Source organism: Drosophila bipectinata, chromosome 3R (assembly GCF_030179905.1).
Source record: "Drosophila bipectinata strain 14024-0381.07 chromosome 3R, DbipHiC1v2, whole genome shotgun sequence".
NCBI lineage: Eukaryota > Metazoa > Arthropoda > Insecta > Diptera > Drosophilidae > Drosophila > Drosophila bipectinata.
Genome location: NC_091739.1, coordinates 21,763,668 through 21,777,784, shown reverse-complemented (window position 1 = coordinate 21,777,784; position 14,117 = coordinate 21,763,668). Strand labels below are relative to the sequence as shown.

General features: G+C 42.0%; 1 protein-coding gene across 6 annotated transcripts; it reads right to left on the bottom strand.

The window, feature by feature from the left end:
- Window positions 1-1,675: 1,675 nt before the first annotated feature.
- tacc (transforming acidic coiled-coil protein) lies at window positions 1,676-13,596 on the bottom strand. Of its 6 annotated transcripts, XM_070282250.1 has the most exons (11): window positions 10,651-11,294; window positions 9,136-9,295; window positions 7,001-9,079; window positions 3,590-3,903; window positions 3,468-3,532; window positions 3,334-3,405; window positions 3,174-3,278; window positions 2,946-3,107; window positions 2,719-2,868; window positions 2,482-2,663; window positions 1,676-2,157 (listed from the first exon to the last, which is right to left on the bottom strand). In XM_070282250.1, the coding sequence occupies exons 1-11, from the start codon at window positions 11,002-11,004 to the stop codon at window positions 2,150-2,152; spliced, it is 3,651 nt and encodes a 1,216-aa protein (XP_070138351.1). In that variant the 5' UTR covers window positions 11,005-11,294; the 3' UTR covers window positions 1,676-2,149. The 6 variants fall into 6 exon arrangements, with proteins under 6 accessions (XP_070138351.1, XP_070138355.1, XP_070138354.1 ...); XM_070282254.1 differs by lacking the exon at window positions 10,651-11,294 and adding an exon at window positions 13,363-13,596 and having other exon boundaries at window positions 1,676-2,663; window positions 3,590-3,861; XM_070282253.1 differs by lacking the exon at window positions 10,651-11,294 and adding an exon at window positions 13,363-13,594 and having other exon boundaries at window positions 1,676-2,663.
- Window positions 13,597-14,117: the final 521 nt, after the last annotated feature.

Genomic DNA, 14,117 nt, shown 5'->3' with positions numbered 1-14,117 from the left:
AAAATACGATTTGCCGACTATATTTGCCAGTCGCGCGCGTTTTTTTCCGCCAGGTTCGATTCGAACCAAAAAAAAAAACGCTGTTCGATTCGAACTCTAGTGCTGGAAAATTTCAAACCGAAAAACGTGTTGGAAAGCGTCAAGAAATGGAATTTCCGCGCGAAGATGCTCAACACTGGAGCTCTCTATAAATTCCTGTTTATAAACAAAGTTTCTAAGCAATGTTTACAAAGTTGGGAAAATCAAGAAAATTCAATGATTTTGGCGCGAAGGAAAACGTCTTAAAACTTGAGTTTTGTGTTAAATTTTATCTGAAAATATAAATAAAAGTTAAGGTTATTATAGACAAAAATAACCTCTTTTTATTGTGTGTCTTTTTATTTAACTAAAAATATTTAAGAGTCATTGATATTGATATATTTATTTTTATATTTTAAAAATATTGGGAAATATTTTTAATATTTGGGAAATACTATTTTAAACCCAAAAAACCTCTATCATTTTAAGGATTATCCTTTAAGTAGGATCTTACCCTTATCCTACTTACATTTTCATTAAAACTATAATATAATCCTCCAATATTTTATTCTTATACGTTACCTGATTCGTTCCGGCTCTATATTATCAGCTAAAGTTGTCTATAAGGTATCGTCTCCTAAAAGCGTAAATAAATATACCATTACAGCAAATATTTGAAAAACGGTAAGAACTGGGATTGGGATAAACTTATTTAAGTAATATATTCGCCCATATTTTTTTATTTGGAAATTCATATTCATATTCACTAGATTACCAGAATCAGCCCAAAAGCACACTTTACTAACCTTCATAACCAACACTGCGTATGGATAATACATACTAGTGCAATATCTAAAACAATTTTTAGTTTTTACTTGCAATTACATACTTTATTTATTGAATTATGTAACTCGATCGATCACCTTTTCGTACACCACATAGCCGGCACATCGTATGTCCATATGTGCCGACATGCTATAATACTATTTATGTGTTTTTTACAGCGCATTTGATATATTATCCACTCATTCTCAAATATGAAACAACAAACTCGATGTTTTCCATTTGAAAACTTTCTTAAAAGCGCAATTCTGTGTCTGAGTGTTTTATCCGTGTTTTCTACTTTAGAAAAATATATATGTATGCCGTTATATATTATGAAGTAGCATTCAGATTACATGGACTGGGTACAAATTTGTATACAATTTTTGTATGTTGATTAACCATTCTCGTTGGCTCCCTAGGGATTTCAACAATTTCATTTTGTTCTTAGAGATAAGTAATGCCATTAATGGAAGTAAAATTCATTAAGAGTTCTCAAAGGGTTTCCATGGGTCGACTAGGGCATTTCTAAAAAGCTTGCTACAAAAAAAAAACTGCTCAAAAGTTAAAGTGCTCATTTTTAAAACTATAGATTTTACAGGATCTTAGACCATTCGTTTGGAAAAAAAAGAAAGATGAGCTTAGGATTGTAACAAATATAGTGTGTAGGAATAATTATTTAAAATTAAGTTTTCAATGGGAGCCGTCTGAGTAATGTCTGGGGTTTCAAGCGCTTTCGATTATATATCCCTATATAAGGCAACCATCTCCATTTTTGGGCAAACCAAAATTCAAGCATTGATCAAAGCAAACAAAAAGAAATATATATGATGGCTTTTTATGCATAAATAATTTGTTGCGTGTATATTTTTGAATGATTTCTCTCTTTTTACGCTTCCTTGTTTTAGTACTAGTATGTAATACAGAGTTAAGCTTAGTAGACTATTACAAGTTTTCAATTAAATTAAACTAAATTTAAACTTAGACAATTAATAAAGGTGCGCCAGAAGCGGACGCTGTTATTTTCAATTTTCATTTATTGTTGGATTTTGCTGCATTTGCACACTTTTGAATGCTTTACTAGCCATTTGCTCGGCCACAAAGGGACAAAACCATTCCCGTGCCACAGCCACAGCTCGCCGACGGGTAATATCATAGAACATAATCAGTAGCAGATTCGATACGATAGAGAATTAGTAACATATTTCGGGCACCTGACCCGTAAGGCGTGTGGGAACTCAATGGGCCTGCCCCGGAGCTATTCGCTCCGCGTGGGTGTATCTTGTGTGAGTGAGTGTTTGCGGGTAAACTAAAAATCTAGAAATAGTATAATATGTTTGTCGGTCGTTAGATGAGAGCTACCGCTTTAAATTCAAAATTAGATTTTGCGTTTGCGAAAATGGTAAAACTACGCATATGCATTTTCATAATCAATTACGAGCACACAAAAGAGCAGTTATTACAGTATGGATTTGATGAAATGACGATATAAACGCGAGTTACAGATCTACGACATGCTGCAATATGCTTTCCACATGCCGGATGAGAGGGTGTGGAGATGAGTGTGTATGTGCGCGTTACAGCAACATATAAAATACATTCCGGGCGATCCTCCGGGCGAAAAAGTTTAACTACTACCACCTTGTCCCTTGCCATAGATGAGCTCCTCGCAGATCTTCAGAAGGTCGGCATTCTCGCGCGACTTCTGCTGCAGCTGCTCCGTCATAGAGACCCGCGACACCTCCTCCTTCTTGAGTAAAGCTTTCAGTTTCTTCACCTCGTCAGCATGTTCTCTTGAATATGTGTCCAGCTTTTTGTTGGCACTAAAAAAGATTGAATCTGTGAGTTTGTGTGCCGAGTTCATAATAGAATACCCACATTTCTAGCTGCTGCATGGCGTGGCTTTTCATCTTGTCGTATCGCTGCTCCTGCAACCGCAGATTGTCCATCAGCTGCTTTCTCTCACCCATCAGAGCCTCCTCGTTGGTTTTCAGCTGCGAGGTCATCTGTTTGCTCTTCTCGTATTTCCTGCAAAACACAATGTTGGCGTGGTCAGCAAGGTGGGCAAAAAACAAGTTATACTGGCTCCGTGGAGCGAGGCTTACACATGCAGATCTGAGAACGTCGATTCCAGCGACGTTAAATGATGGTAGTTGGCGTCCCGATCTGTCTGTACCTCCTGCAGCTGACGTTCGTAGCCCTGTGCCAACTGTTCCTTCTCGCTGATTAATTCCGCAATGGCCTTCTCATAGGCTTCGATGACGCCGCTAAGGAAAGCAATGATCAGTGAGATTAGTAATTTATGGATTAGTTATTTCTCTCAGGAAGCTTACTTAAGTTTAGCATTTGTTTTGTCTTTTTCCGTGATACGTTTGATGAGTGCCTCCTCTCGCTGCTCGGCCTCCTTAAGCTTCTTCTCAATATCCTCTGATCGGGTACTGGAATTTCAGAAAATATTAAACTTGATTTCTAAATCATCACAGATATACTTACACTTCATTTTTAATTTTCTTCTCCAGCTCATCCATGTTGTTGTAGGTGTGGGACTTGTCCTCCGAATTAAGGCTGTGGATTACAAATCAAACGAAATTATTGTCTGAAAAGTGACTTGGACACCTGTTACTCACTTGGAATTATCGAAGGTTTTGTTGCAGTCGTTGTCAATGACGTCCACACTCATTTTAGCATGCTTCTGTATATTTGAAATAAAATAAATTACTGCTAATAAATTAAATAGGCTACAACTTACTTTTGTTCTATCCACTGGGGGCTTAAACTCCAATTTCTTGGCTGTATCTTTGGCACTGGCTACAACTCCGAACGATTGATTTCCGCCACTGGTTTCGTGCTCCTCTAGTGTGGGACTGAGTGCTCTGTTTTGGGCCTGGTTGGGATTAGATCCCAGTATATTCAGCAGCGCCTGCTCCTGCTGCTGCGGATGATTTACTGGCACGGGGGCTCCAAGGAGCGGATCAAACTTTAAAAGCAAGGAGCTGCGATCGATGGGCGCATTATTGCTGCCTTTGGTGTACAAATAATCAAAATCTGATGAGTTCAGTATTACTGTGTATGGATGGCGTTTGTGTTTTGCGATTTTGTAAGGATGTGTGTATGGATGAGTTCATGCGCGTGCATTTTGTGTTGTTGTATTGGAAAAAAGAGAAAAACAAAAACAATAGTTAGTCACTGGTTTTAGCAGGTCCTCTTCATCGATTTCGAATCAATGTCAACGTCAAGGTGGTTCCCTACAAACATCATCCTTTTTCTATAGAGATTCATCAAAAGATTCAATACAAAAGGAAAATAAATGGACGGGTTTGGATAGTAGAACGCCCCTTAAAAGCAAAGCTAGTGGAATTAGCATAGATACTATAACAATAATAATTACTATACATTTTTAAAAGTACGGGTTTTGTGACATTTTGAAAAAATAAACAAAAGGCGGAAGGAAGAACAATGACAAACACAAAATATAAGATATAGCATGACTCAAAACGGGGCCCCCAGTTCCACTTTCAACCCTCCAAAACCCAAACCAAGATCCCGAGGGCAAGGAAAATGAGGTGTGCCTGTTCTGCGAGAAGCCGCATTATTTTTCATATGCACGGAAAATAACAAATAAAATCCCTATAATACATAAAATTTGATTTTTGAAGGCGCATTAAAATAGAAAATAAAATTTAAAATATAGCTAATGTTATATTAATTGGATTTTTACTCCAAATCAAGCACAATTTCTCGTAGTGCACTTATGTGAATGGGAGAATACATAAACAAATGTCAGACCAGCGTTGGGCGGCTTTAAAAATAGTAAGACGAGGAGCCCGGGCAGGCCGATATTTGCAGACGACAAAATGCAGGTCATAAGGCAAGGGAGGCGCCCTGCTCTGGGTCTTGTATTTAATTTTGGTTATTTAAAACAGACCGGAGGAAACCAAACAAAACAAAAGGAAACGGTGGCTTGTGAGTCATTTTATGCAATCGACGGAAGGTTTCCAATTGGGTTGAATGACGGGCCCCAGAGTGATGGAGAAAATGAGGGAGAGAGACAGAGAGAGGTGGAAAAAGAGAGCACAAGAAAGAGGAAGCTAGTTTTTACACGGCACTGCATTTTAATTGCGTTTCTTTGACAAGTTTTGCATTTTCAAGATTTTCCACAGTTATTAACACAATAATGTTAACCGTGACCACGCATCGCCCACTCGCACACAAACGCACAGTGGAGCGAATCCCACAATGAAGTTTCACGCTCTCACTCTCGCGTATAATTTTTTTCCCCCCGAGACATTGGAGTCTTGTCTTGGGGCTTTATTTATGCTTATTTGTTGTTTTTCTTTTCGGCCACAGCTGCTTGTTACTATTCTAATTTTAAACACTTGCTATCACTAAATTGCTTGTTGGAAACTTTGTTGGCTTAGTGGGTAAACAAAATAATCCATTTCTAATTGGTTTTCTGAATTTACATTCGCTGATCCAGCAGATTGGCTATCCAAATCCAATGGGGAAACAACAACAACCGCGAGTAGAGCGACGACGTCCAATGTTGAAAACTAACTGAATTGGAATTTCTTATTGCTTACATTTCTCTCAGCGATTCCAATAAGAAAACCAGCGCACGCACGCGAGCGAGTGGGAAAGAGAGAAAGCTGGTGGGGGAAGGTGAGCCTGAATTCTGACTGGAGTGTGTGACAGTGACGCGTATGCAGCAATGAGCAAGTGCGCAGAGAGAGCATGAGAGCGCTGTGTACACGTTGTCTGTTTGGAACTAAACTACAGTGAAGCTTGAAATAGAAGGCAATTTAGAAAACTATTTATGATATACAAGTTATCAATATAGTTATTTAAATAAAATTTAGACAGCATTACAATTTTTAAACTGTTATTTTCTACTTTTTTGTATTCCAAATTCGAACACATTTATAATACTACTAATTACTACTAAACTAATCCATTTAAATTTAATCTTTGTAGTGAAAATATTTTTTCATTGATATAACATTTAGTTTAAGTTCACTGTAAGCTGATCTATTATCTATGAATGAGAGAGTGGAAAATATTTGCTTGGGTATCGGATAGTTCAGAGTTGCATCTTTTTAGTCAGCGATAACGATAAATTAAGCGCCAATATTAAAAATATTTAAATGCATATATAAATTTCTTAAAAGTATACGACGAATTAAAAGAAAAAAAGCCTCAAAAGTAGAATTATTTCTGTTGCACACATTAGCAATTATATAATTGAACGATGAGTTTTGTTAATTATCCGAAAATATGAATGCTATCATCACAGGCACCAATACACTTTTAGAACCTTTGCGCAACCAAAGCAAAAAAATGAATATGACAGCAGTTCCTCAATTGACAGTGACGTCACAGCGATGAGTACTGCGTACCGTATTTGCTGATAAGGGCTCCAATTAGAGAGCAGAGAGAGAGTTTAAAAAAGAGGAAGTGCCCCGCAAAAAGAGAAAGAATTGTAAGCGGCTTTCTCTCTCGGCAGAGCGGCAGCGGAGAAAGGGGGCATTGCGGCATTTTCCGGCAGAGACCCGAGCAGCATAAAAATGCAGTCGAAAAAAAAAACAAAAACAGGAACGGGAACAGAACGTGCATCCCAATATAAACAAAACCCGTAGTTGGGTGCCATTCAAAAATTATGCGCTTAATTGACATTGTGGCGCAGCAATGCAATAGTTCATTGCTCTCGTTGTTTTAAGCATGTTTCCCCGAGTTTCCCCCCAAAGTATCCATCCACACGGCGATTTGAAGTTCACGTTCATTGGCTTGCATGTGTGCATGTGGGTTTATTTTTACAGTTATATCGCTACGATAGTCCATGCAAATGAAGGAGCAACTTGAGGGAAGAACTCGAGTTCATGGCGTCCATAATATTTCAAGTTCAAAAGTTATAGTGCTGGGGCGGCAGGGTGGGTGCTTATTTATGGCTGATGAGCTAAGGTCACGAACATGCGAATGAATCGGGAGCTCTACTGGCCACAGTGGAGCTCCGATTGCGAGGGATGGCAGTCAAAGTTCCATAACATGAAATTCTTTATGAAATTTTATGAATTATTTTTATAATTATATACCCTTGTTATGGAATTTTGACTGCACTGGCTTGGAAACCATCCCCGACATATAAAAGGGGAAAAAATCAACTTACAGTTTTGGTTGGCGACGCTGTCCTGGAATTCCGCATCGTAGAACTGTTCTTCGTCACAAACAATGACATCCCTGTTCCGGCTCGTCGGCTCATTCAGTGCTGCTGAGGGCCCTGCGGCATTGGCCTTCATTTTGGCTTGGTTCTGGAATCCACTGCTGGTGAACTGAGGCGTCTTGAACATGTCGTCCGAGACGGGAGACATGGCGCCAAAGTGCTCCACAAAAACATCGTCCTTCTCGTCACTGGCACTGAGGGTGGCCTGCTCCTTAGCGGACAAGGCCTGCTCCTCCAGGACAACTGTAGCATTGCCTCGCGGCGAGGACGGAGAATGAAATTCCGTATGAATGGGGGCTCGTCTCAGGTTTTGATGTGTGGGAATCGGTGGTGATGTTGAAACAGGAGGCCTGTCCACCGTTGTTTCCTCCACGCGCATGGATGAATCCACATCCATTGGCTCAAGTTCATCCCCAACGATGTTTTCCTCAGTCGCCTCCAGCGCAGGAGATGCATGTTGCTCCACGGAAAAAGTGCGTCGCGGCACGTCGGGATTCGGATCCAAGCAAAAGGTCCTTCGCGATTTGGTCTCCTCTGGCTCATCGGTGGACTGGATGACAGAAAACGTTCGGCGTTGTTGTTCATCGGCAGACCCCAGAGACACGGCAAATGTGGTCGAAGCTTGCAGTGGAGCAGCCTCGAAGGTTCCGTTCAGTGGAGTTGGGGACACCACCTCACTTATAGGCAGGGTCTCGTTGAGGTGTTCCTGCATCTCGGGGCTGGCTTGAGTCACTTTAATGGAAACTGGTGACCTGGCAATCACTCCAGCTTCGCAAACGCTTTGCTTCCGATCCGCCGATGGTTCTACAACGGCTTCCTCCAGGTACGGCATTTCTTCACTTTCTGGAGGAGCATGCGGAGAATGAGGAAAGTGGGCCGGTAGCTCCGAGGGCCCTTTGATGGGAAAGGTTGGAGAGTGTGGTCCAGAGCTACGACAACGGAAAGCAGACATATCACTACCCGATTCTTGTTCAGTGGGTGTTGTGGATTTTGGCGGAGTAGTTGTAACCTGCACTACCGGTACAGAATAGGATGGCTCCATATTTTTAATTTCTTCCTTCTCCTTGGGTGATTCGATCTTGTGTGTTTCGTCGAAAGCTTCCTCGTCAGGCAGGGGCAGTGCTTGGAGGGCTAAGTACTCTAATTCTTCTGCTGTCTTTGGACGATGAGTGGGTATAGGCGGTGATGAAGGCATAGGGGCCACTGGGTTCTCTTGGGGCTCAGAGGATTCAGGTTCATTGTGAAGAGATGATCCTAGATCATTGGGAATTTCTATCTGAAGCTCAAGAGGCTCAGGCTGTTCATGAACAGATGCTTGTTCCTTTTGGATTTCTTGTTCAAGCTCCGTATTTTCTTCAAGATGCTCCTGAATGTTCTGTATTTGCAAGGGCTGCGACTCCAGGATCTCTTCATTCAACTCCTTTGGTTCCGGTTGTTCCGGTAGTTGTACCGACTGTTGATCCTCCTTCAGAGTGTTAGTCCCAACTATCGGTAACTTCTCGTTCAATAAGTCCTCCTTAGTCTCTGTTTCTTGAGGAGTTATTGGCGGGTCCTCCAAGCCTGGTTCTTCCTTTACCATTTCTGTTACATCCTTTGCCGACTGAGCCTCAAGAAGTGGCACAGTTTCTTGCACTGGTTCAGGCGACTCAGGCAATGTCAAAGTTTCCTGCACTGGTTCGATCTGTACTGGATTAACTTCTTGGTTAGGAAGATCAACAAGGAACTGCTGCTGCAAGAGTTGATGATCCTCTGGGTCCAGGACATTCTTAAGCATTTCCATAGTTTCGTTAACCTCATCCACATCCATGGGCTCATAGCTAACGTCGTTCTGACTAACTGCTAGGGGATCGTCAAAGGTATTCTCTAAAGTGGCCGCAGAGGCTGAAGACATCTGATGCTCTAGCACATCGTTAAGAGCACTGGAATAGGCCTCCAGGTCCGACCGATCTCCGGAATATCTTTCGGCGTGCAATGAGAGGCACTCCACAAAGACATCAGAGCTCGAGTGGTCAGATTTAAGATGAGCTAAAAAATTATACTTATTAACAAAGAGATCTGTACCTTTATTTTGAATTACTCACCATCCACATCTGGGATTTGCGTCTCGTCATACTCTGGAAGACCGCCGAACTTCGGAGTAGCATCTACGTCCAGCTTGATACCACCTGTTGCTGCTGCCAGAGCTTTCTGTTGATCTGTGCTCACTGGTTTGGGGCTGGCCTTCACCGCCAGTGGATTCAACTGAAAAATGGAAGCCGCAATTAGATGCAGAAAATCAAAGAAAATTAATTACAAATTGTGCATCGCGTGCCTCATGATTCGTATGAAGAGTTATGAGGCAGGGCAGACCTGAAAAACAATCAACATAATCCAAACAATTGGCAGACGAAAAATGTAAACAACTCGGGATAATGAATATGTGAATGGGATGAGGTTGATGGTGGAGATGATCACGGGCAGCAACAGCTGCTGGGGCATTTAATTACAAATTGTTGAAACAATACGTTGCCCCGAAAAGATTTGAGAAGAGCTGGTGACAGAAATAGGTCGCATCTGGGCTTCAGGTGAACTTATTATGAATGCCCTTCAATGTAAGAATGAGTTTGTGTGACTTCCATTAGTAGATCATCTCATATAAAGTCTTATTATAGTTAAAATTTATACAACATATGCTTCTGTTTATCTTTGGATCTATTCCCGCAATAAACAATCTATTAAATTCTACCCACTATTGAATTCCACTGTAGCCAAGTGAGAACAAGCTCAAATTTTGTGTAGTATATGGGCCCATCCCCATCGAAATTACCGTCGCAGTCGGTCAGTCGACAAGCAAATGTCATTAATTTAAAAGCGAGCCAAGACGCGAAAACCCGGGAAAACGGCGGCAAATCGACGGGTGTCAGGTGGAGGGGCGTGCAAGTGGGTCGGCATCGGCTTTTGTGCAGTGCGAAGTGAAAATCTGAACATGCCGGGGATTGGATGCGGCCGGACTGAGTCCGTCGCTAGCCGTCTATTCAGGGCCTTGATGCAATGTTCTACGTGGGGAATTTAATTAGAGCGCAATATAGTATGGCGATATGTTAGCAAGGTTAAAGTCAGGCGCTAGAGAAGGAGCATGTTGGGGGAAACGATGGGTAAGAAAAAGGGGTGCGCCCATGACCAAATGGCGCAGAAGCACAGGATAATTAGCCAGCGGAAACTGCCAATCTCTAAAGTAATAAAAAATCATTTCCCCAAGAGGAAATTATAATTACATTGAAACTTTAAATAAAGTTTGAAGTAAGGAAATTGAGAAATAATTAATTATTCAAGATATGGAGAACCAATATTCATAATACACTACATTGTATGAAACATAAACCTCAAAAAACATTTTTAAAAAACGCAATAGTCGAACAAAAGAATGACAAATATATAGGATTATATATGTATACTCGGAGGGTGTGGAAGAAATAAGATGAAACAAACCATCCAATGTAATTTGAAAATAAAATAAAATAAAAGACACGGAAATAAAAAAAGATAAAAAAAACTGACATTCCCACACACAACACCCTCAACGCAGGGATCTTCTTTCGTTTTTTTGGGGGACATACCTCGCCACTCATAGCCTGCAAGTGCTCCATTTCGTTGGCACTGACTTGGTTAAGGTTCACGTTAATCTCACTTAGTAGTTTCTGGATGCTATCCCTGCTGCTGGTGGGTGGTGTAACGGGGCTGGCGATTGGTAGGGGTATGGGTTCCAGCAGCATCTTGCTGTGCTGCTCCTCCAGGAACATCAGATCTTCTGATGCCGAGTCGAGTAACGAACCCAAATCAGTGGATACCAGCGGTGCTCCTTCTTTTGGGGTGGCATCAGTGGGGGCCTGTGCCGCTTCCATGGTCGTAGCATGGGAACCACTTCTGGCCACGCTCAAGGGGCGTTTTATGATGTTTGCGAAGAAGTCCATGAAGATATTGGAAAAGGGATCGTCGCTCCACGGACGATTAACCTCCAGACGCTTTACGGTTCACTCGATTCCAAAAACCAACGATCGACGATGAGGCTACTGGGTGCCTTAAGTGTTTTTTCCTTTTTTCAGATTTTCCGTTTTCCGTTCTGGCAACGATTTTCGGCTCGCCTACTCTGAATATTGTCGACTGCGATTTTCCGCCTCCCGCTCTCTCATTATATTGGGCAATAATAATAATCCCCGAGATTCTCGCGACCCGGCGCCGTGTGCGTTCTACGCTGGCTCCCGATCTTGTCTGTCTTTGAAATCAATTTAAAAATATTTTCGTTTTCAATTTGCTTTGCTTTCCGCTCACCGCCGTCGTCACACAAACTAGCACATGCCCGAACGAATTTCCGTGAGTCGGGCCGGGCTGGCTGTGTGGGGGAGAGTGAGATAAGTTTGAACAACATCCACAGAAACTATCCGGCTGTGGATCGGCTAGCCCTCATGCCAGTTCTCCCTTTATCAGTAAGACTCTGAGTACTTTTTTAAATAGCTATCATATTAATGGGAGATATAATGGGATAATACTTCAAATGGTAGACTCGATATTACATCAACACTTATCGAAGCAATCGCCGATCGATTACAACGCGCGTAGGCCCTCAGATGCAATTTAATTTATATAAGACACTTAATTAATCCCGTAAATTAGAACAATGCCAAGTGTGCGGCCTCCCAGATGACAACCTTCTGGGGTGAGCTGCGGTGGCGAACTGAACCTCTAGACAGGCCCCAGACTTGAGTCGAACTCAAGCAAAAGTGCCAAATGCAACACACCGCAAATAAGCCAAAGCCGAACCGTTCATAGGGAAAGAAAATAGGACAACCTACCGGGGGGCTAATGAATGAAAGTCTTGGCCCAGCAGTCCGACATCGAATGTGGACGCCAAGTGACATGCAATCCCACTGCCATTGTTGCGCATCACGGAGCACTTGAAGAAGCCAGTCGAGGAAGTGCACCAGATTGCTACACTTGCATATTGCGGCTGACTTTGCATATTTTGCGAGAAAAGTCTCGCAGTGAAACGGAATCTCACACGATGGGCCATGACGGTGTGGCAGTGTTAGATGTTGGAGGCAGCGTTAGTCAACCAATGCGTGACAGGTGACAAGATACGCGTGACAACTAGCTCGGTTGCATCTGAACCCGGTGTCTGTGGGTTCAGTGAGAGTCGGCACACAATGGATCGACTAAAAATAAGAGCTATAAATTATCCGTTTTTGGGTTTAACAGAAATTCGAATGCTTTGCAGCCTCCAAAGGGTCATGAAGTATTAGCTTCAGGAAGAACAAAAACAAATTAAAACTCTGGATATGCCGCACATGGTGGTCCTACGATTTTCTTGAAAAGTTTGGCTGGGTCTTCGGATGATACCCAGTGTAACACATGGGAGAAATTAAAGAAAACATACAGAAGGCGAAACTATAAAATAAACTATAAATAGGTGAAAAACAAAGCTAGACAACTAGGGAGAAAATAGGGGAAGTTTGCATCCGCAGATCCTCCATAGAAAGTCGAGAAAATGGGGAGAGGGAGTTTGTCAACAACTGCTTGGTTAATTACTTGCTACAGAGATGGGGTGAGAGTCCCGCAGCCTCCAGCCAGCAGAACAAATGGTCCTTATTAGCTACATGGTGGCAAAAACACAAAAGGGCGCATCAGTCTTGAAAAACTAAGCAATTTGGTAATAAGATGAAAGTTCCAGTACTATACCTATTGATCCCAGCAGTCTGTTTTATTTGGGCTTAAAATAAGCAAATAATTGGCACGCCCGATCAACATCTGGACAGTGGGAAATGTCAAGAGGCCGTCGAGGCTGGCCGGGATCGATGATATAGACTGGGCATTTTATGCATTTTCATTTTTCATACCAGATTCGCAGCGCTGTGGTCCAACTGGATGCCTATTCTACCGGCCGTGCCCCTTCGTTTCTTTGTCTTGACTGTTGTATTGCCCATTGTGGAGAAAGTGGCGTCTGTTCTTGCGTGGAGCTCGGATCTAAACCTACTGAACACTAGATGTAGCCCCTGTTCCTGAACACACTGATCGACTGGAGAAGCTAAACGAAATCTGGAGTGACAGCTGCCATAAAGTTAATAAAAACAGCACGGCAGATTATGTATACAATGTATGGATGTGGAGAAACAGTCGGTGAATCAAAATATTCCAGCGAAGGAGCAAGCCGAGGATGGAGGGGGTAGATGGAGGTGGCCGTATACCATTACCCGCAGCAGATGGCGAAAAGTGAATGTTTTGGTCAAATCGCACATGGGCGAAGACCACGCCCCCAAGCTAATTGATCCGCTTACCGTGGCGCCGCCATCGTTTTTGTTGATCTCCCGTAAAACGCCGCGACTCCCGACTCCCAGGCCGTTGTGCGCCGCATCAAATTCCATTGTATACGTAGTAGGTGTTCTCACGGTGAAGGTACCAATAGCTTGTGTAATGTTGTTTAATTCTTGGGTGACACTGTGTATATGGCCAGTCTTATTTGGCGGAATAGTGTTTTGACAGACGCGACTCTGTTCGGTTGCTGTTTTTTTTTGGTAAAAAGCCGCTACAATTTGAAGATTAGTGTGGTCAGTGTCGATTCAACTTTTAGGCGTCCAGTTAGGGCTGCCAGATTGCAGTTCGTTGTAGTCTGGCAGCTCTAAGATTTAACATTCTGTTAAGTTTGAAACTGTTAATATTTTCTTTTAATTTTAAATTTAACGGAAAGGAGAGCTAACTTTAGAAAAGATTTTTGATATATATTTTGTGTCCATTTTTCGTGATATATACGGTCCACAGCGATGGCTATATCTTCCCCAATTCTCAAGCGGAGTACCTTAAACGTCCATCATTCTGCATCAAAATCCTGAGTCGAAATATTTTTAAGATTTTCTGTCCATTTTTCGAGATGGGATCCCTTGAAAATAAGGTTTTCCCCTATATGGCCCACAGCGATGGCTATATCTTCCCCAATTCTCATCTGATTCTCAAGCGGAGTACCTTAAACGATTTGTGGATTGATTCTCCATCATTCTGCATCAAAATCCTGAGTCGAAATATTTTTGAAGATTTT

Bases quoted from the DNA above. Each gene is read 5' to 3' on its own strand.
- tacc (XM_070282249.1), bottom strand. From the start codon at position 11,004: ATGGACTTCTTCGCAAACATCATAAAACGCCCCTTGAGCGTGGCCAGA. The intron at 3,533-3,589 runs GTAAGTTGTAGC...TCAAATATACAG, and splicing joins CCCCAGTGGATAGAACAAAA to AAGCATGCTAAAATGAGTGT. The intron at 3,279-3,333 runs GTAAGTATATCT...CTGAAATTCCAG, and splicing joins AAGAAAATTAAAAATGAAGT to TACCCGATCAGAGGATATTG.